Source organism: Myodes glareolus, chromosome 12 (assembly GCF_982192425.1).
Source record: "Myodes glareolus chromosome 12, mMyoGla1.1, whole genome shotgun sequence".
In the NCBI taxonomy this organism is placed as follows: Eukaryota; Metazoa; Chordata; class Mammalia; order Rodentia; family Cricetidae; genus Myodes; species Myodes glareolus.
This window is the reverse complement of record NC_142037.1, coordinates 4,894,739-4,920,933: the sequence shown is the minus strand read 5'-3', so window position 1 is coordinate 4,920,933 and position 26,195 is coordinate 4,894,739. Positions and strand designations below refer to the sequence as shown.

The following is a 26,195-nucleotide window of genomic DNA, read 5'->3' as shown; positions in this document are numbered from 1 at the left end:
ACAAAAATAAACCTAAAAAGAATGGAGAAGTACACACAGACTAAAATGGGGTTGATAGATTGAGTACATAAATGTAACCTATATTCAAAATATACCACAGGGCACATGGTTATGACTTACACACACATATGCATATATGTGATATATCATTTTGTATAGAGTATAATAAAACTAGATTCAGCTTTTCTTGACCTACTCCAAAGCATCTAGTTTTGTGGCAGATAATAGATATTTATACATTCTTTGTAGTTTATTCCAGTAAAGGTTGAATTTGTCTCTCAACATGAATGTGGCCTAGATTTGTGACACTGGGCAATAGGATTGCATGAGGTGGTTCTTATTTTTGAAGCTACAATTTATTTTTTATTTAGATAATGATAAGAAAGAGATATCTGTACAAGTTTACTACACACACACACACACACACACACACACACAATGTATACCCACACACACACATCTTTTTAGGTCCAGGCTTCAAGAGACTATCATTCTTTTTGCTTAAGTGGGGTTTTAACACTGGAACAATTGGCATATTGAACCAAATACTTCTTTGCTATCTAGGCTGGTTCTATGTACTGTCAGAAATTTAAGAGTCCTGGCTTCAGTGACTAGGTGACAGTAGTGAGACCCATTCACCCCTTTGCTTTCCCAAAGGAAAGTAAATTCATGAAAATCACACACTAAATGCATTTTAGAGAACACTTCTTTTACAAAAATGTAAAGGTTTATTTTATATTTTATGATAGTTTGCCCACATGTATGTACATGCAACATATGTATGCCTGGTGCCCGAGAAAGACAGAAGATGTTGGGTCCCTTGGAACTGGATTTACAGAAGGGTTGTGTACTATCTGTTATGCCCAAATCCACGAAGTCCCTGCAAAAGCCAACAAGGAGACCAAGTCCCATATGTAAAAGAGTCTTTATTTTAATTAAGTTTGCAAACTCGGTCTCTCTGCATGTCCAACGTATTGGAATAAACGAAGAGCCCTGAGCTCAGTTAGAACTGGGTTTTTATAGTAGTAAAGGTGGGGTGAGGGGGTCTCTGAGATTTAGGATTTTTGATTGGCTGACATTTGTCTAGGGGTGTCCTGTTGAGTGTGTGCTGGCAGGTGATCCTATCTACAGCAGTTGGAATGCCAGGCATTTCTTTTGAATGATCTATTCTTGGGTGGCGGTTGGGTAATCTCAGTTTGTGGTTCCTCCTGCAAACAGGCATCGCCTCAGGGTAAACTACTGAGACTCAGGCCTCCATTTAAATTTATGATGAGTTCTACTTTGGCAGGTGATAATGGTTGGAAGTAAAGAACTTCCTTTGGGTAACCTGCCCATTAGCTTATCATGGCTGGCCCCCACATTTCCCCCTTCACAAGCACCAATGATAGGACTCAATCATAGGTTCTGTCTGTTCAGGGACTCAAGGGAGTGATACTGGAACCTTAATACCATCAGTTGAACCGTCCCTTCTAAGAGTAACAAGTGTTCTAAACCTTGGAACCATCTCTCCAGTCCTCTAGGAAACAATTATTTACTCTCTCACAGTTCCTTTTATTTTTAAAGATTCACTTTATTATTTTCAATTCTGTGTATGTCTGTGTATATGCATGTTCATATGGGCATCCGAGGAGGCAAGAGGCATTGGATTCCTTGGAGCTGGAGTTACAAGGGTGGCTGTGAGCATCCTGATGCAGATGGTGGGATTCGGCCTCCAGTCTACAAGAGCAGCAAGTGCCACCTCTTGAGCTCCTTGTCTATCCCACAGTCTGTCTCAAGAGGAAATGAACTTGACTTGGCAGATCACATCTTTCATCTTTTCTTTTGTCTTATCTTTCAACCTCTTCCTTTTGGACTTAAGTTTACAAAGTACCAGAACAAATTCATGATATGAAAAAGCACAACAGATGCAAAATGGTCACCAAATTAAGATACAACAGGGACAAAGTCAGACCTTGCCTGGAAAGTCCCGATTTGCTTCAGCTGATCCTTTCCCCACTCTTCCCTACCCACTCTGTGCTCCTTCACAGGCAACCTTGTCTCCTCTTGTTCCAGCTCCAGAAGCTGGCAAGATGTCCTCTGAATCATCCCTTATTGGTTTCCTAATTCTGTCAGTTCTTCCTAATTAACCCTTTTCACTTAATCCATTGAAGGCAGTGAAAAACCCAGATAAATCCAGACCCTTCTAGCTGGAAGAGAAGAGCCAAAAATCTAGGTTAGCCGGTTCAGTGACTCTGTTTCAGGAACTCGCTGAAGATAAAGTTAGATTATAATCGTGAATAATCTTGAGAAACAGGGAGTTACCCCCTTGTGATTATCACTGGTATTTTTTGAATTTTTCAATGATCACTGGTATTTTCGGAATTTTCCAATGACGCCCTCCCTACCCTCTTTGGATTACTGGGTTGTATTTTCTTCCCTTAAATACCCCTTCTCCCAGCTACTTGGGGTCAAACTCTCTACCCCCTGCATGGGAAATGAGTTTCGGCCCCAGTGCACTGGTTCCTGTCCTGTCAATAAACCTCGTGTGATTGCAGCAAGGATGGTCTCTCATGAGTTCCTGGGGGGTCGTGTTATCCCGAGACTTGAGTGAGAGTCTCTCCACTCTGGAGGTCCTTCTGCAGCATATTTCCTATGAAGGATACTGATCACAACAGCCCATTAATGCTATTAATTCTATATACCTTCAAGATGTGGATCATAAACACAGCTTCAAGGTTTTAGGGACAAATTCAATGAACAAAAAGGATTTGCAGTCTCTAGGGAAAAGCAGACCTACTACTTCTGATGGACAAGAAATTTCTTAAAATGACACGGGCACAGAAACTCCACTTTGAGGGCTGGACAAATGGCTCAGCAGTTAAGCGCACTTACTGCTCTTGCTGAGGACAGGAGTTCAGTTCCCAGAATCCACCCACACCAAGCTACTTGTAAAACCCTCCTCTGGTCTCCACAAGCACCTGCACTCGCACACACAGACAATACAAACACATAATTTAAAATCTTAAAACAAAAACAAAACAAACCCCACCATTTCCACTACCTTATCATCTCTAATTTACTCATGACTCAGTCTTCACATAACTTTCTGGTGCACAGTTGCTGTCTAGTTGATTTCGGCCTCTATGCTTAAATGTCACACATAGCCAACTGTTCCCATTACAGGTCTTCATTTACTACTTCTTCCTAAATCCAGTTGTCACTATCCAATAGCCTTCATCTGGATGTAGAACAGGCACCCCAGACCCATAGCCAAAATTTTCAATGTTTATTCCATTATCCCTCTATTTCAGTTTCCTTCCAGAAAAGGAGAGGCCCCCAGCATTACTCATCCAGGATAGTAATGAGTAGAGATAGAAAATAATATTGGAGGCAATTGGTTTAGACTGAATTCCTAACCAACAGCTCCAACCAAAACAGGTAGCAGATTAAGGCACGGCCCCTCCTTCCTCCTATTATGTCACACTGGTTTTCAGGATTCTGTGGGGTCAAGCACACTAGCTGCAGTCTCAGAACCCTGAACTTGACCTTTCTTCTGAGTGAAGCACTCCTGACTAGACAGCCACATGCTTCAGTCACTTGTCTCACTTAGTCTCTGCTTGAATAGCAACCTCTTTCAGAGGTCCTCCCTGATCACTGGTCATAGCTGCACCATCTCCATTTCTTTCCTAGGGGTCCTCCCTGATCACTGTTCATAGCTGCACTGTCATCTCCAATTCTTTCAGAGGTCCTCCCTGATTACTGGTCACAGCTGCACCATCTCCATTTCTTTCAGAGGTCCTCCCTGATCATTGGTCACAGCTTCACCACCTCCACTTTTCCCCAGAGGTCCTCCCTGACCACTGGTCACAGCTGCACCGTCATCTCCATTTCTTGCTTGGCTTCACAGCATTTACCAGCACTTGACATTAAATATGAAGTGGCTTATTTGTCTGCTGCTCATCGTCCTGGTTAGCATGTAGAAAATAATGGTCTTTGTTTCGTTTCAGACCCCCTGACTCCTGCCCCCAATCCTCAGTGCTTGGTACAGTACTCAACACACAGCCCAGACAAACATAAATTTAGTAAATGAATGGGACTCAATTTTCTGGCTCTTTGACTCAAACTCAGCAATATCCAAAAATATCTGAGACTCAATTCTGCAAGTGGTACTTAGGTTATAGCTTTAAGAATCTGTAAAACAGATCTGAAATTGTATTTTTGGTGTAAATACTAAATTGGGAGAAGAAGCAAGCACACCCAGAGTTCTAGAAATGATCTTTCCTGGGTAATAGTTACACAAGTGCACAGCTGGGGCTACAGTTTAAAATCTGCATATTTTATTTTTTATTAATTTTTGACAAGTTCACATACAATATATTTTGGTCATATTCATGCCCACTCCTCTACCTAACTCCTCCCACACTGGTCCCTTCCCACCTTGTCTCCTTTTCAGGTTTTAGAAAATAGCCCATAGATTCCCACTCGTGCGCTACCCACTGGGGTATAGTTGATCCACCAGAGCCCACATAAACTGACTACCCCTTCCCTAGAAGGATGGGGCCTTGCGAGCCTATCCAGGAATGTCGGCTAGTTTGAGCTTGTGCAGGTAACCACAGCTGCAGGGAGTTCATGAGTGTCGTGGTCCCGTGATGGCCAGAAGACACTGATTCAGTCCGGTCCCCTCCTACCCCTGGCCCTTACACTCTTTTGAGCCCCTTTTAGATTTGTATATTTTAAATTGAACCGCAGTAAGTTCGTTTGTTTTACATTTCTGACTTGTCGTGTCAGCGCACCTTTCTAGTGTAGCAAGCAAACACACACACACACACACACACACACACACACACACACACACACACACACACAAATTAATAAATGGAGGTGTGCACAAACTTCAGCGAGGTTGGCATACCCCATAACAAGAAGAAGGTAGGAAGCGTCCTGCCTTCATGACACGGGGAACTTCCCAAACATCACAGGCCTCCTCCCTTGTCCTGAGATGGCTTTCTCACTGTGGTGCGGATCACTGGCTCCCAGCAGGCATACTCCAAGGAACTGAGGCCGGACGGTGGGGACCAGTTTGCTGAGGTGAGGTGCAAACACGTCAGAACTGAGTTCTGCGGCCCAACCAAAACCCAGGAATACACGACGGTTCTCATAGTTTAGCCCGAGGAGATGGACACGCTGTCCACGAGCGTAGGAAGAGAGGACTGCTCCAGTGTACAAGCAATCAACAGGACGTCACAATGCCTGGTAAAATTCCGGCCAGACGCGACCGCAACGCGCAGGCGCAACAGTGAGCCACCTGCGCAGGCGCAAGGCGGCCGAGGAAGGGCCGAGCACGCGCCAGATAGCTGGCGGACGGACGCTATGGAACGGAGGTTAGCCGAGTTCCGGGAGGCCCGCAAACGGGCGGGACTGGTGAGCCAGTCCTCCACGGCCAGCCAGGGCGAGCAGACCAAAACAACGAAGGCTGAGCCAGCGGCGGCGACCCCAAAGACAGCCATGGGCTGGCTGCGACGCTTCCTGAAGTGGAAAGCAAGCCCTGCCATTATGCGGGCCCGGCCCAACCAGGCTCAGGTGAGGTGAGAGGCCAGCACCTTGAAGCCCCGCCTCCGCGCTGGGCCACGCCCACGGCTTCTGGCGCTCAACGCCCTTCTCAGCCTGTGCGCTCTCTCGTCTCATGCACAGTGGCTGAAATGCCGTGTTTCTTCAATGTGTGTCAGCACGTCCCAGACACGGCCCTGTGCAGCAACTAATTGCAAAGAGAAAGCGAAGGTCTGGGGACCTCGAAGAAAGAAGCATCTCTGCACTTGAGTTGTTCACAGCCAGTTAATAGAGGTGCCAAGTGGCTTTGAGAAACAACTACAATTCACTGCTAGTGGAGGATAAGAGGTCTAATTGGTTGTTGATCAAAAGTGGCAGTGATTGAGGCCTCACTTTATTCACACCTTGGGTAGAGGTACCCAGTGTCTCAGGTAACTTGTGTTTTAGAAAGGGGATTTGGAGGTGAGAAAAGGTTTGATACTGTGGCCATACCATCCTGTATGCAACTGATTTCTGAAGCTAAGCAGGGTCAGGCCTGGGGGAAAAGGGTTTGACTACAAAACATTCTGAAGTGTGGTCACTGTAACTGTCTGTGGTGGTGCACATGAACTTGCTTGTCACTCTTGGACTAGAGAAGGGTATTCCAGTTTAATCGTGAGTGATCATGGTGGAAAAAGTTGGATTAATATCCAATTGAATCTGTGTCTTCACGTAGTTCTCATCCTGGCAGGGAGACTTGCCTGTGAGGTGGGAATGTCTGGGTGGAAATATAAAACACTCCAAGGAGAAAATGTGTGTTCTAGTTTTGTTTCTGTTACTGTGATAAACACCATAACCAAAAGCCACTTGGGGAGGAAAGGATTTATTTTAATTTACAGGACATAGACTTGTCTACAGGCAGATCTCATTTCTCAATTGAGAGTCCTTCTCAGAAGACTCTAGTTTGGGTCAGCGTGACAAGAAATGAACCAGCACACTATGCTTTTTCAGCAATCACAAGGCCTTAGTTTCTTGTCCACATACAAGCCGGGCGGTGGTGGTGCACGCCTTTAATCCCAGCACTCAAGAGGCAGAGGCAGGTGGATCTTTGTGAGTTCTAGGCCAGCCTGGTCTACAAGATAGTTCCAGGACAGGCTCCAAAGCTACAGAGAAACTGTCTTGAAAAACAAAAACAAAAACAAAACAAAACAAGCCAAATACATACCTGGGTCTGCCAGCTGTAGGAAGTCAGCAGAGGAAATGGAAGGATAGACTCAGTTTGGTCTCTTAACAGTGAGAACAGATTTCTTGGTCTAAGAAGTTGACACACCCAAACCCTTCAGTTCATTGTCTGAGAGTATAGGGAACATGCCATGGAGGGTTGGGGAGGGGAGAGAGTGACTGCCAGAGCCAGAAACTGCATTTCTGGATAAACTGCTTTTTGAGTCTTTGGAGTCAGTTTGTTTGTACAACCTCTGGACTCAGGGTGAGACCTCTGGGCCCTGGTGTGTGTGATGGGGGTGGGCTGCTTTCCTGAATTCCATGAGTGGCAGCTGTTTTGAAGTCTTTGGTGTGTTTTATGGTCCTTGTTTGGGAACGGGCGGGGGGGATTTTCTTGAACAGTGAAGACCTGTAATCCTAGTTATTTAGGAGACTGAGGCAGGGGATTGCAAGTTCAAGACTCGACTGTGACCCTGTCTCAGAATTTTTTTTAAAAAAGTTTAATTGCTGGAGTTGTAGCTCAGTGGTAGAGTGCTTCTTTTACATGCATGATATACTAGATTTGACCCCCAGCACTGCTGAGAAAGATAATGAATACATTAATAAATAAATACAGGAATATAAATCAGTAGTAGAGCACTTGACTAACATGTTCAGGGGCCTTGGGACCATCTTCACGACCACCCCCAAAATAAAATGGTATAGTGGGTGCATGCCTGTAATCATAGCACTCAGGAGCCTAAGACAGGAGGATTGTGAACTTGAAGCTGGTCTGGGCTATATAAGTGAGACACCATGTCAAAAACAAAGCTGAACTTCATCCCCAGTTCATATTGTACCAGAAACAACTTCTTATCTTGCTCACATTGAAATTATTTCCTATCTGGGTGGTGGTGACACACACTGTAATCCCAGCACCCAGAAGACAGAGGCAGACATATTTCTGTGAGTTCGAGACCAGCCTGGTCTATTGATAAGGTCCAGAACAGCCAGGGCTACACAGAGAAGCCCTGTCTGAACTCCCCCCACCCTAAAAATGATTTCCTTTAAGTTGATCCATTATTGCATGAGGGTAGTCCCTGCAGTGTCATGGCAGGAAACTTGAAGAGATAAGAATAAAAACTGTTCAGACTGATTCCATCAATATGGATCAAATTTTGGCAAATCTGATGCCAGGTAGTTTATTGTAGGCATATTTAAACACAATAGATTTTGGAAAAAGGCTTTCAATCAAGTTATTCCAGTTCCAACTACACAGTAAAGCTTAAGGTCTGGCTACTCAGAAACTTCTTTTTTATTTTATTAATATTTATTGATCTCTACATTTTTCTCTGCTCCCCTTCCTGCCTCTCCCCTCCCCCCTTCAACCCTCTCCCAAGGTCCCAATGCTCCCAATTTACTCAGGAGATCTTGTCTTCTTCTATTCTCTACTTCCCATATAGATTGTATCTATGTAAGTCTCTCTTAGTATCCACATTGTTGTCTAAATTCTCTGGGATTGTGATTTGTAGGATGACTTTCTTTGTTTTATGTTTTAAAACCACGTATGAGTGAGTACAAGTGATAATTATCTTTCTGTGTCTGGGGTTTTTTTCACTCAAAATAATGTTTTCTAGCTCCATTCATTTTTCTGCAGAATTCAAGCTGTCATTATATTTTTCTGCTGTGTAGTACTCCATTGTGTAAATGTACCACATTTTTCTTACCCATTCTTTGATCGAGGGACATTTAGTTTGTTTCCAGGTTCTGGCTATGACAAACAAAGCTGCTATGAACATAGTTGAGCACATGTCCTTCTGGCACAATTGAGCATCCTTTGGATATATACCCAAAAGTGGTATTACTGGGTCTTGAGGAAGGTTGTTTCCTAATTTTCTGAGAAATCGCCACACTGACATCCAAAGGGGTTGTACCAGCTTGCATTCCCGCCAGCAATGCAGAAGTGTTCCCTTTTCCACACAACCTCTCCAGCATAAGTTTTTTTTTTTTTTGATCTAGGCCATTCTTACCAGGTATAAGATGGAATCTCAGAGTTGTTTTGCATTTCTCTGATGACTAAGGATCTTGAACATTTTCTTAAGTGTCTTTTAGCAATTTTAGAGTGGCTGAACTCTGTTTAGAACTCTTTTGAGAATTTTCTGTTTAGGTCTGTACTCCACTTAGAAACTTCTTTACAAAGTAAGTGTGACCATGAAGCTAAAGGCCTAGGACCTGGTGTGGTCTCTGATTGAGACAGCAGAGGTCAGCAGGCTATAAAGTACATGTGACACCTCCCCTCAAGATGGGTTCTTTGAACTGGGAGATAAAGATGAGGGTGTAGGGAGGGAGAGTCTGAGATAATGCTTCTGGGGGTTTAGATGAGGTCTGCCTCTACAGAAAGTAAAAGGTCACCAGGTCATTAACAATATCCACTCCAAGCTTTCTGGATGCGGGCATTTTATTTCCTTAATTGAGGAATCACCTCTGCATGTTTAACATTCCTGGTTCCCCAAGTATCCCCGAAACTGAACATATTTAGTTTAAGGAAATTTCTTTTAGTAGGACATGGCTGCTCAGTTTTATTCTCTCTGCAGTCTTTAGGTTCCCCCCACCCCACAGCCACTCAACCATCATTTCCTTTGGTGCAGTTTGTACAGCTCACTTGTCTTTGGGTAACTGTGATTAGGCATCAGTGAATAGGCTTGAGAATGCATCTTTTCCCCTCTCTGCCCTTGCCACTGGCTCCAGTTTAAAGACAATGTCTAGCCAGGCAGTGGTGACGCACACCTTTAATCCTAGCACTCTGGAGGCGGAGGCAAACGGATTGCTGTGAGTTCGAGGCCAGCCTGGTCTACAGGAGCTTCAGAACCCTATCTCAACAAACAAACAAACAAACAAACAAACAAAGACAATGTCTAACCCACACAAAGCATTCTCAACTCATTTCTGAAGGAAAATGAAATCACTGAGTTGAGCCTAGAGAAGCTCAACTCAAGAGAAAGCTTCTTTTACTAAAAATGTGGAAATTGATGAGAGGGAATTCTGGGGTGGGACTGGGACTGGCAGTGGCACTAATCACTCTCCCTTTCTTAAGGGACTTGACTTGAGGTTCGTTTCACTGACTATATTTAACCTTTCTGTGTTTGCCATGGTATAAAAAATTCTTATTACAATTTTCTAAATTGCAGTATCCATGTCCTTCATCTCCCTCCACAAGTTTTCCTGGAGGAAAGTAGTCCCCCAAATGTTGAGGTTGTGTCACTTTGTCGTTAAAAGCTTGTAACTGTTCAATCCCCTGGGAACTTGCCATCTATGGCCCTATCTAGAAAAGCCCCTAATATAGAAATTCAGCCCTGAAGGTTCATTCTCCATCCTGGTCTGCAACTCCTGACCTCCCATCTTTGATTCAAAGGGCTCGATTGTTCAAATGGTCTTTCTGGAGCTAAGGAGACAGCTCATGCAAGTGTGAGGAACTGAGTGCAATCCCCTGCACCCACACAAAAAGCTGCACTTGGTGAATTGTAATCTTAGCTCCTCTGGCTGGCCAGTCTATCCTAATTGATGACATCCAGGTTCAGTGAGAGATCCTGTGGCAAAAATAAATGTGGAAAGCAATAGAAGTGACACCCGATGTCAATTTCTAGTGCGCTTCCCCAACCCAAATCTCACTTTCTGAACCTTTGTTTGTCTCTGCCTTTGTCCTCCTCTGGAAAGGGCCCTCAGCTAGGAAGCAGCTTGCTACTGGAGTCGTGGAAATGTGCTTTTTGAGTCGTGCCTATTAGTAATGTATGAGCACAAACACTTTGTACGTTGCCGTTGTGGAAAAGGGAGACGGGATTAGACACAGTTCTCAGTCAGTTAGAGGAATTTTCAGATGTTCTCCTGTGTTCGTTCCCTTTGGCATTTTGTTTGCCATCTTCCTATCCCACATTCAGCACCTAATTAAATAAAAAGGGCAGGAAATTTTTAGGCCCTCATTTTTCAAGATGCAAGTCATGACCCATTCATGGATGGTAAAATCAACATAGGATCTTGTTCCCTTTAAAGTTGCTGAATAATTTGGCATGCAAGAGAGCTTTTCCAGGCAGATAGTACTAATTTTGGTTTCTATACACCTGTGTACTGGGCTATAGTATAAAACCTATTTCTTGCTATGTATCCAAAAGACACTTGCAAAAACTTAGAAAATAGCAGACAAAGCTCCTAAAGTGACCTACATACCAGGGGCTTCCCTTAGCACCTGACCTGGGTCTTCCCACAAGAATTTTGACTTTTAACATGCAGGCCATTGGATTTTATTGCAGATGTGTGGGTAAAGGTAGTTAGTTTAGAGAACTCGTTGAACATTTGTGCACAGGCTGGCTTGGGGAGTGAAAAGAGAGAGGAAGCAAGGAATCTCGTTAGAAGATGCTTCCCAGGCCTTGGGATGAACGATGAAGACATGGATAGGATAGTGTGGTGTAGGGTAATGACCTTAGTGGGCGTCATGGCCTTTTTTTTTTAATGTGAAAGGGATTTTTGTTTCCTGTTTTGGGTATGGTCTCCATTTTAGAACTGAGTTACTCTGGATATTTCAACCCACCTAATCAAATCAGCACAAGTGTGTTGGCTGTGACTGGGGGACAAGTACTGCAGCTGCGGCATTATCTGTTGTAGGAGGATCTTCTGTCTGTGTGTTGCTTTCATTGGTTGAATAAAGAGTCTGCCTTGGCCTTTTGATAGGGCAGCCCTTAAGTGGGTGGAGTAGACAAAACAGAATGCTGGGAGGAAGAAAGCAGTATGGCACATGCCATGCTTCTCCTGCCCAAGACGGACGCTAGTTAGTAGTTAGACTGGTAAGCCACAACCTCGTGGTGAACACAGATTAATAGAAATGGGTTAATCAAGATGTGAGAGTTAGCCAATAAGAAGCTAGATATAGTGGGCCAGGTAGTAATTTAATTAATACAATTTCTGTGTGCTTATTTCGGGGGTTAAGCTAGCCTGGCTGCAGGATGCGGCCCGCTCCCCCTTATACAACAGTTATCAATTATTGGTCAGGTTCTGTTGGGGGCACAGAGGAGGTTTTGTTAGCAGCCAACTAATCTGAAGAAATGGCTCCCATGAATGGATCTCATACTCAATACTGGCAGGTTTTTGTGGGGGTCGCATATTACTAAGGCCAATCAGTGTTAATTTGTTTGGACAAGGGCGTCTAAGCGCTCTGGCAATGATTGCTTTAGAGAAGAATGCAAGAAAATAGAAATCAGTGAGCTAGCAACTGACCTAGAGCAGTTAAGTTTTGCCTTTTCCAATTAATTGGATCCTCTTGACTCTGTTTCCCTCCCATTCTTACTTCCTTACTTCTGTGTCCTAGGAAGAAGCTCAGCAGCCTCCACAGAGTGCAGCGGTCCATCTGCCTTCATCTCGACACCAGTCTCTCCTGACTAACATCACCTTCTTGAAGGTTCTTCTCTGGTTGGTCCTGCTGGGTCTGTTTGTGGAACTGGAATTTGGCCTGGCTTATTTTGTCCTGTCTATGTTTTACTGGATGTATGTAGGGACTCGGGGTCCCGAGGAGAAGAAAGAGGGGGAGAAGAGTGCCTACTCTGTGTTCAACCCCGGGTGTGAAGCCATCCAGGGCACCCTGACTGCAGAGCAGCTGGAGCGCGAGTTACAGCTCAGGCCCCCGCAGGGGAGGTAGGACCTGCCTCAGCTGATCCTTCTAGCCTTGAGCATGGACTCTGGAGAACGAAGGTCAGCGTCCAGGGTGACCGCCGCATTCTCCACTTTCCCCCTCATCTGCTGCAGTTTCATTTCTGGACTCCTCTTTGATTTAGGTGAAATTTTCTAAAAGATATTCACTGTGGAACTGGTGCATTTTATAAAAGCCATATGAGAAGGAAGTTGGTTTGTCTCATTACTGGAGAGTGGTCATAGTGACATGTTACAGATGCATTGCATGATCCTCTGGTTTACCCGGTGATTTGATGGATGAGTAGGCACATTGGGGCTCTGTATTACATCCAATACTTTAAGTATTTTAATACTTGCTGATAGCCATGTTCCAGGTCATCCAGGTGGACTTGTCTCAATTTTTTTGTTTTTAAATGTGTGAGTGTTTTGCTTGAATGTGCCTGGTACCCTTAGAGGTCAAAAGAGGACATCAGATCCTCTGAAACTTGAATTATGGATGGCTGTGAGCCACTTTGTGAGTATTAGGAACTGACCTAAGTCCTCTGCAAGAACAAGAAATGTGCTTTTAACCACAGAGCCATCTCTCTAGCCCTTCAAAAAAATTTACAGAATTATTTTCCCAAAAGGTTTAAGTTGCAAGTTTTAGAAAGTTTTGTGTCTTGCTTCTCTTTTTGGTCATCAATATCACTGAACTTTAAAATGTCTTTAGGATACTTCCCAGAGCAGGTCCCCTATGCTGCCCATCACAGCTTTCATCATGTTGCTGCCTTGTCTGTACCTGGGGAAGAAGAGACAGTCTCAGCAAGACAAAGCCAATATTAGAGACAAAAAATTATTTGTATAAATGTTTGTCCACGTGTGTATATGTGTACCACATGTGTGCCTGGTACCTGTGGAGGCCAAGAAGATGGTGTCCAATCCCCTGGAATTGGAGTTATGCATGATTTTGAGCTGCCTTGTGGGTTCTAGGAACTGGGTCGTCTGCAAGAGCAGCTAGTGAACTTACCTTCTGAGCCATTTTCCAGCCCCAATATTGGAGATTTGGTAAGAGGTTATTAATGCTAAGTTTATCAGGTGAAATTTTCAATTGTGTGTGCAAAGGGGAAGGGCCAGGAAATAGGACTGTGTACTGACTTACTAATTGGGCATGTCTCATTTTCTTTTATGTATTTTTGAAAGGGTCTCCTGTGGAACTCACACTTTTGTGGTTTTGGTTTATATATTGGCGCTGCGTACACTTTAAGTAAGCACTCTGCCTCTCATGCTAATGTAGACTCAGCAGGTCTCTGTCTGTGGGCTCTGGTTGGCGGCTGTGTAGACAGCAGCCATTAGGCCTGGTTTGAATATGGCTTCCAGCCCAATGGTGGAGTTTAGCTTCATTGAACTCTGGCCACACACACCTTTTTTTGTGAGTCACACTGGTGAATAAAGACTCCAGTTTTGTTCACACTTAAGGTTTTAAGAAATTAACTGGTTCCTTCAGTAATTTTTCACTTTCAGAGTTAAGCTATAACTTAACTTGTAAGTTATTATGAAGGTAACTTCATTTGTGTGTTCTGGTGCCCATAGAAGCCAAAGGAGAATATTGGGTCCCCCAGTTTTAGAATTACACAGGCTGTTGTGAGCCACCCATTGAGGATGCTGAGGAGAGAATTTGAATCCTCTGAAAGAGCAGCAAGCTCTCCTAACTACTGAGCCATCTCTCCAGATTCAGAAGGTAACTTTAATACTTGTGAAATATTAAATAGTAGAGATCTTTTGTTAATTCTTTTGTTCTTCCTTATATGTTCTACTTATGAAGCAAATTTAGTTTTAACTAAACTTATCTATTGTTTGTTGAGTACCAACACCCTCCTATCCATGATAGGAAACACATAGACCTCTTGCTAGTCATGGCCCTGTTGTACATTCTTCCTTACCTCTCCTTAAAAGTTGTCTGTACTACTGGCTTTGCCTTCTAGGAAATATGAGGTGCAAGCTAGTTACATATCTGCAGGGAGGAGAAGCAAGGATAATTCATGTTTGCTGTTTTTGTCAGACTATTAAGCTTTATTTTGATGCAGCCTCAATTTTCTGGATTTAGACCTCATGACCTCAGAATGGCCATTTGAGTCTTTACCAATTGCCCTGAATGAGATTGCCATTAAAGGCAGCTCTGTCATCAGACAGAGAGACACAGGAAGGCACCGCAGTAGTTGCATGTGGGAGGGCTATTTCTGTCACCTTTGGGGACTTACAGGCACATTGCTTTTGCTCTTTCTCACAGTATCTGGCCTGGTCTGCTCATAGGCAGGGCCACATTTATCCCCAAGTAAAGAGGGTTGATTTCTAGTGACCCCCCCCCCCAAGAAGAGTCCAATTTCAAGATTCAGGAGCTTCTTTAGGAATTTGTCTCCTGGGGGAAGCTTAGCTCCTTGACTGCCACCAAGGTTCATTCCTTTTTACTTTAATCTTAGGGCACCTGCGAGCCCCTGGACACTGACCTGCAGGCTGGTGGGCCATCAGATTCTCTCTTCCCCCCTCTCAGGCTATCATGGGAATGGTACTCCAGAAGCAGCATTCGTCACAGCACTGGCCCTTTCTGGGGGCTTCAGGCTGGGGAGTTTTTACTAAGGGTAAGTTTATGCTGCCAGGACTATGTATCGAGCATGGCAATCTGTCCCTGTTGCCTTTGGTTGGTTTGCACGGTCAGATTAGGCACCTGGGTCTGCTACAGAAAGGAAGTTACACAGTCATGAGAACCAGCCATCCTCATCTGGGCAGAAGCAAAGAAAATGGGAACAATGTGTTAGATTCCTGACACTTCAGTAAAAATTTTGGAGGTTCGCTGGTCTTGGCACACAGAGAGCCCCTTGAAAACCATGGATGGAAAAGAAACGAAGAATGAATCCAAGGGTGGGGTAGAATCCTGAGGATCGTGTTGCCACCAGGGGCAGTAGAGAGTTGCTGCAGCCTTGCCTGCATCTTCACCTCACACTTGATCATTTACATTAAGAAGAAGACCCTCTGGAATGCTTCTTGGAACCACTTTTGCTGTTTCTGTTTTTGTTTTTGTCTTTTCCTTCAGGCATTTTTTTTCCACTTCAAGATTCATAGAGTAAAGACCTCATCACAGGTCCTGGGAAGGCTCTGACAGCTCCCAGCAGTGATATATTATACACATATTTTAAGATAAAACAGCAGCCCCTCTCTAGGGTTAGCAGGCAGCCTTGTAAATTCCCTGTCCACTTTTGAGCTTCAAAGGAACTGGGGCACAATGACTAGGATCTTACATAGCTAACAGAAAACTTGGCCACCAAACTAAAGAGGGTAAGATTTTGAACTCAATGCTTTGGTTTCTGTTGCATTTTTATTTTGAAACATTGAGCATTTGGGCCAAAGATTTAGACTTTGTTCTCAAAAAACTGAGTACACAGAGAACCATGTCATAGGGGGCAGGTATGTTGGGAGAGCTGGCTCAGAGACAGAAATCAATCTCTCTCTCTCTCTCTCTCTCTCTCTCTCTCTCTCTCTCTCTCTGTGTGTGTGTGTGTGTGTGTGTGTGTGTGTGATATGTGGGCTTCGGATATACATGTGGGTGCCAGTGCACATGAATACCTATGCTTGTGGTGAAAGGCTGATATGGAATGTTGGCCTCAGTTACTCCACCATATTCCTTGAAACAAAGTCTCTCACTGAACCTTAATTCAGCTGACTATCTGACTGGCCAGCTCTGGGATTCACTTGACTCCACCTCCCCAGCTCTGCGATTGCACACACAAGCAGCCTTCTATGTGGTACTGGGGTCTGAACTCAGGTCCTCATGCTTGTGCAGCTAGCACTTTACCACTGAGCCATCTTCCCTGCCCCAAATCATTTTTAATTGTGAATTTTAGATGTCACCCACCTCCCAAATCCACAGGAAATACATCATAATACTCCTTAGCAGATACTCTGAACCATGAATGGAAATGATCTTAGTATAAAACTTTTTCTTTTGCATATGTATCTATGATAATGTTAAATTTATAATCTAGGCACTGCAAGTGGTTAGAGATAGCCAATAGTCCAGCAGACCAGTTATAACAATATACTGTAATGAATGTTATTTAAAACTTGTGAATTTTTCAATTTAGTATGTTTTATTCTTTGTCGACTACACAAGTAACAGAAACCACAGCAAACAAAAGAGAGGCCACTGTACTATATAGGGTGCTGTTTATTTGTTTTTGCAATGGTCTCAGATAGCCCATGCTAGCCTCAAGTTTATTGCATAGGTAAGGCTTGTCTTAAGCTTCCAGTCTTCCTTCTTCACCTCCCAAGTGCTAAGATTAGAGGTGTGAGCTACTACTCCCACATTAGATGTTCTGAAAAGTGGTATGTTGGGCTCACAGCTTAGTTGGTAGGTGGCTTCCCCAGCCTGCATGGAGAACCTGATCTTGTCAGCACATAGGAGGCTTGGTCTCCTAGGCTACTCTTAGGCAGATGGGGAAGGCAGCCCAGAGTAAGAGCTATAGTGCAGTATGTGGTGTCAAAGGGAGGCCAAAGGAAAGGAAGGGACACCAACCACTTGCAGAGTCTGGAAGGATTTCTGAAGGCAGGGACACTATACTAAACTTGAAGGGGGACCAGATACTACCAGAAAAGAGTGTGGGAGCAAAGAGGTGACACTTCTGTGTAAGGAAACATCTTGGGAGAACGGTGATAATCACCGAGAGATTGATATACCCAAGAAAATGACTGGATTCTGGGGACTTGTATGATAAGAGAAACAAAGTGAAGGACTTGTTATGAGGCAGTTTCAGTAACGTTTGATATCTTCTGCTTATTTCCTTACTTCTTTCCCTTCCCTTCTTCCCTCCTACTCCCCTCCTCTCTCTCTTTCTCTCCCTACTCCCCTTTCCTTGCTTCTGATTTTCTTCCTTTTTTTTCTTTTCTAGGCTTTCTCTATCTTACATTATTCAAGGCTGGCCTTGAAGTGGTTATCCGACTTCCACACGCTAGCACTCAGGTGTGTGCCTCTACATCCAACTTGCTTTCTTTGTTTTTAACCTAATAACATTTCTTAGTAATTATTCATTATCAATATGTTTTCATAGCTTCCTGTCATAGTGTTTGGAGCCTGAGGCTATCAGCCATAGTTCTCTGCTTGGTGGTGACAATGGTCACTGTTTGTACCACCTGAGAGAGGTGGTGAGCACCTGGGAGAGCATCCTGCCCTGTTTTGTGTGCATGTCCAGCTTAGCATTGAAGATTCCTGCAGAGTGTAGAGCAATGTGCGAGTGATCCTAGTTGGTTCCTTGGATGTTCCAGTCTATTGTCTGAGGAAACACTGTTCTATTGCTGTGAAGAAAGACCATGACTAAGGCAACTCTTATAACAGAAAGCACTTAATTGGGGGCTTGCTTACAGTTACAGAAACATTATGGCTGAAAGCATGGCAGCAAGTGGGCATGGTGCTGGAGAAGTAGCTGAGAGCTACATTTTGATCCATAAGTATCATATTTACTCCAAGGTCAGCACCTTAATCCATCTATTTCTTTCAAATAGTGCTAGTCCCTAGTGACTAAGCATTCAAATATATGAGCCTGTGTGGACCATTCTTATTCAAACCACCATAACACCTAACTGTGGCAATTTTCTGTAATAAAATTTAAAATTGATAGCAAAAAAAATTAGTAAAGATGCAGACTTGTTGAGATGAAACAGTTCATTACTAAATGATTTGGGCCAATGAAGAAATCAAGGAAAAAATAAACAACATCCTGGAACTAAATGAAAATGAAAGCAACAAAATCTTGAGGTACATGAAAATTGTTCCATAGCTTTAACAACATACATTTAAAATCAGACAAAACATGAATTAATAAAAACTAGGTGTCTCCATGCAGAAGGATGAAACTTGACAAGTGTTTATCACCCTGGACAAAAAAATAACTGCAAATAAGAAAATCAATAAGATTGACAAACCCTTATCTAAATTAATCAAAAGGCAGAGAGAGAACATCCAAATTAACAAAATCATAAATGAAAAGGGGGACATAACAGACACTGAGGAAATTCAGAGAATCATTAGGTCTTACTACAAAAACCTGCACTCCACAAAATTGGAAAATATAAAAGAAATGGACAATTTTTTTAGATAAATACCATATACCAAAATTAAATCAAGACCAGGTGAACAATTTAACTAGACCTATATAAGCCACGAGAAGAGAAAGTGGGAAGTACACTTGAATGTATTGGCACAGGGAACCACTTCATAAATATAACCCCAGTGATGTTGGAGAATTGTCTGTATTCTATCAATCACATTTTAATAAAATGCTGATTGGCCAGGCAGGCAGTACAGGCGGGAAAACCAGACAGGAAGTAGAGGTGATGCAATGAGAACAGGAGAATTCTGGGAAGCAGGGAGGTTCCTCTGCCATTCCTGTGCAGACCACTGAAAAGGCAACATGTAAGCTGACAGCTGAAAAAGGTACGGAGCCATGTGGCTAATGTAGATAAGGATAATGGGGTAACATAAGTTATAAGAGTTAACAAGAAGCCTGACCTAATGGGCCAATCAGTTTATAACCTTATGGAGTCCTGTGTGTGATTTCTCTTTGGGATTTGCCGGCTGTGGGGTACCGGGCGGGACAGAAACCCCAACAAGCCGGCCCCCTCATGTTACACCCCAGTAGCACAGACACTGAGAAACAATAATGGGACTTCCTGAAACTGAAAAGCTTCTGTAAAGCAAAGGACATGGTAAATAAGACAAAATGACAGCCTACAGAATGGGAAAAGAGCTTCACTAACCCCACATCAGACAGAGGTCTGATTTCCAAAATATACAAAGAACTCAAGAAATTGGATACCAGAAGATCACATAATCCAATAAATGAATAGAGTACAGACCTAAACAGAGAATTCTCAACAGAGGAATCTAAAATGGCTGAAAGACACTTAAGGAAATGTTCAAGATCCTTAGTCATCAGAGAAATGCAAATTAAAACAACTCTGAGATTCCATCTTACACCTGTAAGAATGACCAAGATCAAAAACACTGATGACAACTTATGCTGAAGAGGTTGTGGGGAAAAGGGAACACTTCTGCATTGCTGGTGGGAATGCAAGCTGGCACAACCCCTTTGGATGTCAGTGTGGCGATTTCTCAGAAAATTAGAAAACAACCTTCCTCAAGACCCAGTAATACCACTTTTGGGTATATATCCAAAGGATGCTCAATCGTGCCAGAAGGACATGTGCTCAACTATGATCATAGCAGCTTTGTTTGTTATAGCCAGAACCTGTAAACAACCTAAATGCCCCTTGACCAAAGACTGGATAAGGAAAATAAGGTATATTTACACAATGGAGTACTATACAGCAGAAAAAAATAATGACATCTTGAATTTTGCAGGAAAATACATGGAGCTAGAAAACATTATTTTGAGTGAGGTAAACCCAGACACAGAAAGACAATTATCACATGTACTCACTCATAGGTGGTTTTTAAACATAAAGCAAAGAAAGCCATCTTACAAACCACAATCCCAGAGAATTTAGACAACAATGAGGACACTAAGAGAGACTTACATAGATCTAATCTACATGGGAAGTAGAAAGTAGAAAATGACAAGATCTCCTGAGTAAATTGGGAGCATGGGGACTGTGTGGGTTGAAAGCACGGAGGGGAGCAGAGAAGAATGTAAATAGAGCTCCATAAATATCAATAAAGCAGAAAACAAACAACCCCGCCAAAATGAAATATATTGAGTAAGGTAATCCAGACACAAAAAGACACATATCACATGTTTTCTCTTACTAGAGGCTCCTAGCTCCAAATCTTGAGATGTGAATGTTTAACTTGTAACTATAGAAATAAATAAAGTGTAATGGGACCAATGGCAAGATAGGGATGTTGGGGAGCAAAAGAGAGGGGATTAGTAGGAACAAGTGATCTGATCAGGGAATTGGGTAAAAGTCCTCTTTAGGAAGAGGGGGAGGTAAATAAAGAAGATGAAAGAAGGGTAAAAGTGAATAGTAAAATACAAGGGATCTGGTAAGGGAAATGGGAAAAGGGAGATAAATAGGGAAGAAGGAAAAAGGTGGATAAAATAACTGTAAGAATATCTGAAAAGCTGCAGTGGATTATGCTAATAATTATTTACCTAAAAGAAAAAATATAATACATGCAATTCCATGTATAAATATACATGTTTTTTTAAAAAAATCATAATTATTGATTCGTTGGGAATTTCACATCATGTACCCCAATTCTGCTTACTTCCAAGTCCCTTCTTATCTACCACTCACCCCTGCAGCATCTCCCTGAAAAAGAACATCCCAAAAATTAATTCAAAACAAACAAAGAAAAGCCCCCACCTCTTCAATCTTTCCTGTCTCTTTAACACCTCTTTATTTGTCCTAGTGGCATTGGGAGCTATGGTGTGTCATGCAGTATACCCTGCATGAGTTCTAATTGGTCCTAATAATAAAAATCCAGAGCCAGATAAAGGGGTAAATGCTGAAATATCAGAGAGACAAAGGAGCAAGCCACAGCCAACTTTGCTAACTCCTTAGCCACAAAAGGGGACAAGATCCTGTCTCCTTTTGCCTTGTATTCCTCTCTCTGCCCAATCATATCACTTCTTATCTGTCTTTACAGACCTCTAGACCTTTATGGTTAAGTAGTGGCTAACCTCTGATCTTCAGGAAAGCTTTATTTGTTACAGCACAAACAAGTATCACCACATCCCCCCCTTTTTGTCTAAAAAAGGTTATAACTAATATAGTTTTTTTAAAAAGAAAAACTATAGGTAATAAGTACAATAACAATATACAATATATACAGGCAATAAATGCATTAACAATGTCTAGTCCATTAGCAATTGATAAATTCAGAGAAAATGCTCCATATATATCCTAATCTTGATGAGTCCAAAAGTTTGTACCTAATTCACTTTCTATTCTAACTTGCATTACCAAAACTATCTTTTAATGTCTCTCAACCTTATACATTTTACACATCTTTAGTGAATTTTTTTTCAGAATCTAGTAGCAAGAAAACTATAACTATAAAGTCTTCAACTCCATCAGAGACCCAAGAAGGAAATAACTGAGTAATCAGGAAGTACAAACAAATGACTTCCAAAAATTGTGAGACATGTCAGAAACAGCTGGCCACCTAGATAGTCACCCAGAGTTAGAGTTCCTCTTCATCATTGGGGCATCCATCTTCAGCATACAGGCATAGCATATCTGACAAACTTTTCTATGCAGCAACATGTTCTGCAGGACTCTCCTACCTTATGTTGGCAAAGTTTGTCAGTCCTTCCTTCTATGTCCTGCTTGTCCAATTTGGACAGCATACTATCAGCATTTGAAGCAAGAGCACTTTCTTGCCCAGTGACTTACTTTTGTCACAAAGAAAGTAAACTCCACGTTGATTGTCTTTGATGCCCATCATCTTCTCTGAAGTAGATTAGTGCTGCCAGGAGCAGGCATGTCTAATTGTCATAAAAAAGAAAAGAATCTATGTTATTAAAGCATCTTAAATGCCATATTCTGTAGATCTCTGAAGTGTTTGAAGGTGACCTGTCTATCTAAAATATATCTCTGTTTGACCTTGAAAACATACCTAATATGACTACAAGTTAGATTGTAATAGGTGACTAATTACTAACTTACATTTCCTTACTATTTTAAGTAGTTGGTAATATAGCTTTCAAGGACTAGAAATTTGCATTGCTTTGTTAAATGAGCTGCATAGGTATAATACCTTGAACAAGAGTAGAAATGTATGTATAATATATTCTAACAAAAATAATCTTAAACTTGTATCAATATACAAAAATCCATATCAGTGTAAAATATTTAAAACTAGTAGTTGCTATTTTGGTTTAAAAGTAGGTTCAATAATCTACCTTTTTATCCTATTTCTATATCCCCCCAACCCTAACTTTTAGGAGGTTCCGTTTTGACAAGTTATATCTGATCCAATGAGAAGCATTTGTTAATCATATAAGTTAGTTTAGATTGAATAATCATATTGGTTGATGGACTATCACCTCTTCTAATCAAGAGGTCTCTCATGTTCAAATCTTTATTAGTTTTGATGGTATCCATAGCTTTTCTTCTTCTTTGGAGACAAAAGCAAAACCCCTTCCCCAACATAACACATGTCCTGGGTTCAATTCTGAAGTTGTCACATCTTTAAAGTATACAGGCTGATTTAATTCTATAGTTTTCTCTATTATCCAATTTCTCTCCACAGCTGTTGTTCCTTTCTCATTAACATTTAGAAAATTCAAAGTTAATATAGCATTATGAAATCTATTTCTAGAGATCTTTATTGCCCCTTTCTGTTTATTTAGCATTTATTTTAGAGTTCAGTTTGGTCTTTCTATAACTACTTGCCCTGTAGGATTATGTGGTATACCTGTAATATGCTTTATATTGTAATAAGCAAAAACGGTTTTATTTTACTAGAGACATATGCTGGAGCATTGTCAATCTTAATTTGTACAGGCATACCCATGATGGCCTAACTTCTAGCAAATGTGTGATTACCGAATCAGCCTTTTCAGAACTCAATGTAGTTGCACATTGACAACCTGAATAGATATCAATGGTATGGTAGAGATACTTTAATTTTCCAAATTCTACAAAATGGAACACATCATCTGCGAGACATTATTCTTTGAGTACCCTTCGGGTTACTTTCTACAGGTAATGGGGTTTGGTTGTATAAAGAACAAGTAGGACATTTCCTTATAATTTCCTTGGTTTGTTTCCAAATGATGGAAAAATCTTTTTTCAAACCTTTGTTATTGACATGCTTTTTTTTTTTAAATGAAATTCTGATGCCTTCAGCGTATTTCCTATCAACAATTGATCAGTTTCTTTATTACCTTGTGCTAGAGGGTCTGGCAAACTTGTATGGATGTGTTATATATATATGGGATGACTTCTATTCCTAATTATTTCTTGTAACTGAATAGATAATAAAGTCAATTCTCTATCATCTGGTATAAACTCAGCAGTTTCAATGTGTAAAACAATTCTTTCTGCATATTGTGAACCAGTGACTATGTTAAGAGGTTCTGTAAAGTCCATTAATTCCACGAGAATAGCATAAAATTCTGACATTTGGACAAAATCATAAAGGCTTTGAACCACTCTACTTAAATTTTCTGATTTGTAACCTGCTTTTCCTGATTTATTTGTATCAGTATAGAATGTAGAGGTTCCAGATATTGGTGTTCCCTTTATAAAGTGAGGAAGAATTCAGTTAGTTCTCTTTATAAATTGAATTCTCTTGTTTCTGGGATATTTATTGTTAATCTCTGCTAAGAGATTACTGTAAGCTTTTTTGCCAACGTTCACTTTCTGCCCATAATTTGCCTATTTCATCACTAGTAAAAGGTACTACATTTTCTTCTGGGTATATTCCTACTAATTGATAAGTCTCAATTTTCCTTTTAGAATGAACTCAGAGACCTTTTCCACATAGGTTTTAAATTTTTTACTGTTTTTATGTAGTTAAAATATTCATTCTAAGGTAATATCTTCTCCCTGCATTAATATTCCTGTAGAAGAATACTTAGAGGGTAAAGTAACCAAAATGCATTCAAACTTTGGATCCAAATGATTCACATGTGCATCCTGTACTTTTTTTTTCCCCCACAAAAGCCAATTCTCTGTCAATTTCAGCTGATAATGCTCTTGAACTATTTAAGTCCTTGTCACCATCTAAGGTTTTGAATAAATTACTCAGTTCATCAATTTTTACCCCAATAATTGGCTGTAGGTAGGAAATGTCTCCTAGCAATAATTGAAAGTCATTATGAGTCTGCAATAGATCTCTTCTAATTTGTACATTATGGACTCTAATTTTTTGTTGACCTATTTTGTAGATCTATTTTATCCTAAATAATTAATTGCATTTCTTCTTTGTATCTTTTTTTCAGGAACAATTTGTAATCCCCAACAAGGCAAAATTTTCTTTACTTATTTAAACATTCTAAAGTATCTACATTTGAGGCAGCTAGTAAAGTATCATGCATATAATGGTAAACTGTAGATGGGGAAATTGCTTGCATATCATTTCTGACAGCTGCTGTGCAAAATATTGTCACAGGGTGGGGCTATTTAACATTTCCTGTGGGAAAATCTCTTAAGAGACTGAAAATTATCATAAATAGGCACTGTGAAGGCATAGTTTTCTCTGTTTTTTCTTGTAAAGGTATAGTGAAGAAACATTTTTTAAAAATAAATAGCTATAAGAGATTATCCTTTAGGCAATAGAAAAAGCAAAGAAATTGCAGACTGTAGAGAGACCATTGGCTGAATCACCTTCTTAACAGCTCTTAGATCTGTTACCATTCTCCCTTTTCCAGATTTTTTAAAATAAAAATACAGATGAATTCCAAGGCCTGGTTGATTTTTCAATATACTGAGCATTTAGCTGCTCCTGTATCAGCTGTTCTAATGCCAGCAGTTTCTCTGTTGTTAAAGGCCATTGCTCAACCCTACAGGTTTGTCTGTCAACCATTTTAAAGCTAGGGTTGTTGGTGCCTTTGAAAGATTAGTAGCCATTGTACCCTGTTTTTGTACAACAGCCATTGTATTCTGTTCTTATACAACCTGAATGGTCATGACAGTTCTTTATAATACCTTTTCATATTTTTCCCATAAACATACATTAATTTATGGTTTGTTTCTGAGATTGGAGGAATGTTAATCTGAGTATTCCATTGCTATAACAAATCATAGACACAATTTCATTGCTATGTTAGCCACATACGGTTTTAATTTTCTTCTATGTCTTTTTGGCCCTATACATTTGACCCATCTCATGCTCTGTTTTACCTGAGACAATGTTCCAGTCCCTAAAATATGAACTTTTATTTCCTGAAGAGGCCAATTTGAACACCAAGATCTTGATAAAATTATTGTTACATCTGCACCTTCAATGACAACATTATTTATTTGTATTTTTAATTTTGGTCTTTGTTCATTTATAGAAGTTTGCCAAAATATTTGCTTTACAGTTTCTCCTGAATTTTTTTGTTCTCTCCTCTAACTTTTTTTTATCATTCAGAGTAGTATGGTTTCTTATTATAGGCATTAGATTCTTTTGCTCTGGGAAGGAGTTTTCTCTATGATGACAGGAAACAACTGAACTGACTGAACGGAATTTGGCATGGGGGCCTACCAGAGGCCCCTCAAGGCATTTTCCAATGGCAAAGGATTACCTTGACTGTCCCTTGTTGATCTACATTCATTTGTCCAATGCCTGCTCTTGCTACACCTTCTGCATAATCCAGAAGGGGGCATTCTGTCTGGATAATGCTTAGAAAAAAATTGTTTCTAGGAATTCTCTATTTACAATCCCTTTTTAGGTGGTCTTGCTTACTGAAATTGAGTCTCTTGACATTTCAAATTTTTTTGTCAAAGCTCTGGAAATCATTTTTCCTATCCAAGCTTCATCATGGTTGAGATGCAATATTGATTGTATCTCAGATCCATTTCTCTAAGAGTTCTGATCTTGCCTTTAATGGCCTAATTACCCCTTTGCATTGTACATTAGTATTTTCAAAAGTCAGAGAGTCAATTATTATTTGTCTAGCTTCTGAATTTGGCATCATTCTATTTACTGCTGAAGTCAATCTTTGTAAGAAATCATGAAGGTTTCCTTTGGGCCCTGCCTAATTTCAGTAAATGACTCAATTTTCTTTCCTACATCTTCTATTCTGTCCCAAACATTCAAAGCTGCTGTATGTATGGCATACAGACAAGATGTGGTCATCATATAGAGATTGACTTTGTACATTAGCATAATC

General features: G+C 41.1%; 1 protein-coding gene across 1 annotated transcript; it reads left to right on the top strand.

The window, feature by feature from the left end:
- Positions 1-5,284: 5,284 nt before the first annotated feature.
- On the top strand, positions 5,285-12,590 carry Saysd1 (SAYSVFN motif domain containing 1). The gene is made up of 2 exons (XM_048426488.3): positions 5,285-5,559; positions 12,062-12,590. Exons 1-2 carry the CDS (start codon positions 5,350-5,352, stop codon positions 12,386-12,388), a joined length of 537 nt encoding a protein of 178 aa, XP_048282445.1. The 5' UTR covers positions 5,285-5,349; the 3' UTR covers positions 12,389-12,590.
- The last annotated feature ends 13,605 nt before the right edge of the window (positions 12,591-26,195 follow it).

Bases quoted from the DNA above. Each gene is read 5' to 3' on its own strand.
- Saysd1 (XM_048426488.3), top strand. From the start codon at position 5,350: ATGGAACGGAGGTTAGCCGAGTTCCGGGAGGCCCGCAAACGGGCGGGA. The intron at 5,560-12,061 runs GTGAGGTGAGAG...TCTGTGTCCTAG, and splicing joins CCCGGCCCAACCAGGCTCAG to GAAGAAGCTCAGCAGCCTCC.